Source organism: Arachis hypogaea, chromosome 18 (genome assembly GCF_003086295.3).
Source record: "Arachis hypogaea cultivar Tifrunner chromosome 18, arahy.Tifrunner.gnm2.J5K5, whole genome shotgun sequence".
Classification (NCBI taxonomy): Eukaryota; Viridiplantae; Streptophyta; class Magnoliopsida; order Fabales; family Fabaceae; genus Arachis; species Arachis hypogaea.
In genome coordinates this window covers 20914611-20920610 of record NC_092053.1, presented here as the reverse complement: position 1 = coordinate 20920610, position 6000 = coordinate 20914611, and the positions used below count along the sequence as shown (strand labels likewise).

General features: G+C 35.3%; 1 protein-coding gene across 1 annotated transcript; it reads left to right on the top strand.

Annotated features, from left to right (window-relative positions):
• Positions 1-1330: 1330 nt before the first annotated feature.
• Positions 1331-5042, top strand: LOC112771412 (universal stress protein PHOS34). Its single transcript, XM_025816153.3, has 3 exons — positions 1331-2375; positions 4383-4426; positions 4733-5042. The coding sequence occupies exons 1-2, from the start codon at positions 1625-1627 to the stop codon at positions 4388-4390; spliced, it is 759 nt and encodes a 252-aa protein (XP_025671938.1). The 5' UTR covers positions 1331-1624; the 3' UTR covers positions 4391-4426; positions 4733-5042.
• The last annotated feature ends 958 nt before the right edge of the window (positions 5043-6000 follow it).

Genomic DNA, 6000 nt, shown 5'->3' with positions numbered 1-6000 from the left:
AGTCACAATTAATAAAAGATCTATTTTGTTATTGTTTTTGACTTTTTATTTTTAATTATTAATAAACATAAATAAATAATAAAATAATAATTTATAAAATAAAAGATAAATTTAATAATTAAATAATATATAAAAATTAAATTATCATTAAAATTAAATAAATTATTTAATAATTATTAAAAAACTTAAAAAAACATATTTTATTATTCAACCATTTAAGGATCCAAATGTATGTTCTCACATACACCATAAAAAATTTGGATTTTCTACTCCCGAATGTAACTCTTATTACTAGCAGCACATTTTTATTTTTATTTGTGGGGCTTTATTCATGTGAAACGGCAATTTTATCTATACACCTGTAACTATAATAAGTTCTAACCGGAAATTTTATCCTTATAGATAATATAAAGGGGAAATCATTAGAAACAGTAAAAATTGGACCAATGGTTGAATCCATATATTTTAGCAAAGTATAAAAATAATGATGTTGACAAATTCACAATAAGAAAACTGAATTATATACTCTGATCATTATCATATATGATCGGCACATAGTTTCCATCAGACAACAGACAGGTAATGGTTACGAATAGAAAAAAATGGAGACTTTAATTTATAGATCACTATAATATTGCTATACTATTATATTTGACTCTCCTTCGGCTGAGATATATGTTAAATCACCAGAAGATTATAAAGAATAAATAAAGTGGAATATAGTGATCCAAAAATGCTACATGTACAAAATAAAAGTTATTAAATTAATTATCATGTATTATTTAAATTATTTTTAATATATATTTTATAAAAGTAACCGATTTAGTAATTAATTTTTAGTGTAAATAAAGCATCGTGTAATATATTATTAGTAATGGGTATGGAGTATGGACCATCCTTTTTCATGTTCCAAAATTTGGCAAGTACTTTCCCCCTTGCACCCAACCACAACAAACGATTCAGACCCAGAAAACCATCAAATACTTTCTGACTACCTCTCCAATTTGGTCCCCAGTTAAGTCTGAACTATCCTAGAAATAGAATCGACCATTTTTTGTTTCATAACTAGAGACTTTTCAAATATTTGAATTGTACGAATATACTCAGTTTTTATTATAAAATAGGCACTATAAAAAAAAAGCATTTCTCCAAAATATTTTACATGATCTCTCGCCCACTGTCTCCAGCCGAAAAGACAATGGGTCAGAGTGAGACAAGTAACATAAAATCGGGCCACCTAATACTTCCATTTTAAACCTTATCCACTGAACTTGTGGGCCATGCACAAATGTAGGTCCATTGAACCCAAGCCCACCACACCAACCTTGACAAATCCGCTCACATTTTCTCAACTATGTTGATTCTTGACCCAAGAAAATTTGCTTTTTCTTAAAATTGAAAAATATTAGACAATATTGATAGAAAAAGAAAAATATATTATTTTAAATATATTCACAAGATGAAAAAGGTAGAAGAATGTGGCAGCATCATCATCAACTCAAGAAAGAAAAGCAAAGCATATTCACTATTTCAGTCTTAAACTCTCACGCATAAGCTAAACTAAGCAAAACTACTCCAGATTCTTTCAAAAACAACACCACCACACTTTCAAGAAACAAAGAAAATGCAGCAGAACCAAAATGTCGATATTGACCATCAGCTCCCCGAAATCAAAATCCACCACCCCTCCGCCGCATCCGCCGCATCCACCCCGACGCCCACTGCCGGCGCCCGCCGCAAGATCGGTGTAGCCGTCGACCTCTCCGATGAGAGCGCCCACGCCGTCCGCTGGGCGGTCCACCACTACATCCGCCCTGGAGATGCCGTCGTGCTCCTCCACGTCAGCCCTACCAACGTCCTATTCGGCGCCGATTGGGGCTCCATCGACCTCTCCATCAACACTGATCCCGTCTCCGAGGAGGAGGCCGTCGCTGCCGCTAACCAAGGAAGCGGAGACAATCGCCGGAAGCTGGAGGACGACTTCGACGCGTTCACGGCGTCGAAGGCAGCGGATCTGGCTCGGCCACTTAGGGAGGCGCAGATTCCTTACAAGATCCACATTGTGAAGGATCATGATATGAAGGAGAGGCTGTGTCTCGAGGTTGAGCGGTTAGGACTCAGCGCCGTCATCATGGGAAGCAGGGGATTTGGCGCCGTCAGGCGCGGCAGCGACGGCAAGCTTGGCAGCGTCAGTGATTACTGTGTTCATCACTGCGTCTGTCCTGTCGTCGTTGTACGGTATCCTGATGATAAAGACGCTGAGGTTGCTGGTAACGCTGCTGCTGGAAGCCGTGCTCCTGCTGCGGTTGTGGCGGTTAAGGAAGGCGAGGATGGCGAGGCGGTGATCAAGCCGGTTCCGCATGAACATAAAAAAGGTGTTGAATTTGTTGGTTTGTTTCTTTTTTTTTTCCAGTTGTTGATTTTGATTTTGATTTTGCTTTTGCCAATTGAGCAATTGATTGATTTTTCTGATTGAACCTTTTATTTAGTTTATGCTAATGATTTGAAGTGCGCGTATTGAGTTTCAGCATGATCTTCAAAGTCATGGTTTGATCATAAACTCATAACTATGAAGTTGCTTTCAGCTTAGCATGTTATTCAGTTATTGGTTATTTGTTTGCAAACTTAAACTATGAACCAAACTAGCCCTAAGGTGTGGGTGTTTTTGTTCTTATATTTGGTTATGGAATTTGTTGCAGTTATAGTAAGGGGCAACTTTTGTTGTTGATTTTGTGAACTGAAGAAATAATTTCCCGTGCTTGAGTATTTAAATGTTTCGCTTTTCTGTATGTAACATATTGTTCTTCACTGATGTTACGGATTGGGATTGGGATATGGATACATAGTTGGCTTGATAGCTGTGAATCGTGAGAGTAATGCTGTGTTATATTTAGGTTTTGGTTTTGATTTTGATCCTGGTAATTTAGTAGTGGAAAGCTCTGAAGCAGGGTTGCCATTATTGTACGGATTAGTATTGTTGATTATGTGATTAGTTATAAGTTTTCTAATGAGTCCTCTAAGAATAGTTTGTTAAGGTTTCAAAATTTGTAAGTTTTTATGAAAGCATTCCATGCATTAAGAACCCAAGAATTTGTCAAATTGGAAAAGCTTAATAAGTGTCTCTAGGGGCGGGTTATATAAATTTTGAAATTTAATTATATTGATTGGATTTTAATAATTATAGGGGCGGGTAAAGGCGGGGCGGGTACCCGCAGGGGGGGGTTAGGGTTCAACTTTTTACTACCCGCAGTAGCAGCGGGGCGGGTTCTATGCGGGTTATTGTAGGGCGGGACAGGGTCGGGTAGAGCAAAAACCCGCTCCTACCCGCCCTGTTGCCACCCCTATCTAGGGCCCTTGTTTGCAAATCCCTAATCGATGGATGTTGGAATAATCAGTATTGCATTGCTCTCAATCATGTTATTTGTGACTAATATATATATATCAACGGTGTGTCAAAACCAAGGTGTTGATTGTTAGCTCTCTGAGTTGTTGATTTTGAATCTGCCTACTACTACCTGTGCAATCTTTCTCTAAAGCATGTGAAGAAAGTAAGAAACTAGTCATTGTACTTGATCTCCAAAACATACCTACTATGCTTACCCCTGCAAATTTCCAATTATGTGGTGTGGTGCTGCATTGTGCATGCTCAAGGACTTTAGCTAATCCCAAATTAGAGAAGACATGGTTTCATGTAAATATTAATTTAGATGTTATGGGATTTGGGCCTAGGGAAAAGGTACATTTGCATTGCATATTTGCATTCCACATGGTTTGTCATAATTGTAAACATTAGGGCAAGGCATCAGCTATTATTGATGAGGACGGTTATGGTGTATAAGGCTGTGGTCCTTCTTGAACCTCTCTTTATTATGCTTTGCAGTTTCTGATTTCTGAAAACAGATATTGAGTTGCAAATAGTTATAAATGCTTTGTTTAGCTGCTCATTGATGTTTATGTAGCTTCATGGGCCACATTTACATATACATTCTTGGCTAGCTAAATTTGTTGCTGCGATGTTGTACCTGTTGATTCACACATTAGGTGCCACGTGGAGAGTATTTCCAAAGGATCTTCTTAATGAATGTAAATAGTGAAACCCCCCCCCCCCCACCACAAACAAACAACAAACAAAAAACGGAGAAAAGTTAACTGCATGGATCAATATGCTCTTGTTTCTATTAATTCAACTACTGATCATTGGTGAACACTAGCAATTCTTATATGTAACTGATGCATTACTTCGATGAGTGTTGAGTCATTGAACCGTGTAATGTAAAACATCTGTTATTAGTGAATGTGCTATATATATTCCTCTGTTTGTATACATACACTGTTTGTGAAATTGAAATTTGTCCTCCTAACTGTTGGTTGCTTTGGAGCAGAGGATTAGCTGGTGCCAAGACATTGCTTGATCCTGTCTCTTGAGGTGTGCACTTGAACTTTTTTAGTTCTTTCTTTTGTTGTTCCTGCTGTGTAATAAAAGAAATATAGTTTTTTAAGTTATTAACTTATCATCTTCTGCTCTTCACGGTTCTGTTTTTGCCAGTAATGCGCATGTTCAAAGTATTCCTCTTGCTCATTCAAGCACTTATTATGTGTTAGACATAACCATTTTCATTACCCTCCTTACTTCATGTTTCAGCCTCTTCTATTAAATTTCTTTTGAGTCTCATATATCTTGGCCTTTTAAGTCCTGACTATGTTCCCTGTTTTCGCATTTGTTTCGTTGCAGAATGTATCACCTGATTCTAGAAGGTTCACAAAACATTTGTGGAGTGCTCTCTTGCTTTTCCTGTCACCTTGTGCTTAGAGCATTTCCTGAGAAAAGATTAAGGATAGCTTTGTTGTGCTTGTTTGTTGTGATCTTGGTTCGTTTAGGCTCTGAGAGGTTTTGTTTTCTCTTCCGAAACGGTATATACTTTCTGATGTTGTAGATGTAAAATGTCTCTGCCTTTGGACAGTTTATGGGGTAATTGTTCTCATTCTGTATGTGGGATATCATATTATATCATATAATGAGCACTCCCTATTTAGCTAGATTATATCAACGAATTGCAATGATGGTAAAAATTGCATATGATTAACTAGTAATAAAATGTGAGATGAAATGTGATATACTGTAAATTTAATGAATTTGTATAAGCATAAGAGATAAAAATGTCGATCAAGGAAAATGTATAATTCCGTAAATGTAGTGGTTTTTTCTTTTTAATTTTTTTCCTTGCCAATTATTAATCAGGTTTGTGTGCAATAGTATGCGAATTTCATTTAAAGAAATGGCATAATTTATGAGTCATTTTCGCCCTATAAAACTGGAAATGAAAATGTTAAAAAGTTGATCATATGTCCTGCATATCAGGTGATGTAAAATTTTATTCTGAAGTTTGATTTTGAGGAGGAACTACTAAATGAGGGACATTGGCATATAATTTCTCTTTATTGAAAAACATAATTATATATTGACAAATTTATTAATATTATATAAAAAAATTGTACGATTAAAATTTAAGACATACAAATATTTATAAAAAAATTTAAATTTAAGCAATTCGTGAACAATAGTAAAAAAAATAAATTTTAAAATATTAAAAATTTTAAATTTATAAAAAAAGATTGGTTCGACGAATAATTTGATTTATAAGCTTTAATTTCAGACACTAAATTGAGCCGCCTTATAAAATTCAGCTATTTGAGTTATTTATAAAGATGACATACAAGTGACATGCTTATTTCACGTGAAATCGACTGCACTTGAATTTTCACCTATTAAAAATATATGGAACGTGAAATCGACTTCCCTTAAATTTTTACCTATTAAAAATATATGGAACGACGTAATTGGAGAGAAATATAAATTTTTTAAAATTAACGGTCCACTTTGTTCTGATAGTATAGATTATGCATGACACAAAAGATTTATAAAATCAAACTAATTTTACAAAAAAAAGTCGTAGGTTGACAAAAGTCTCTGGTTAAGAAGACCATGATTTCTGTAGATAA

Coding starts and splice junctions, on each gene's coding strand:
- LOC112771412 (XM_025816153.3), top strand. CDS start 1,625: ATGCAGCAGAACCAAAATGTCGATATTGACCATCAGCTCCCCGAAATC.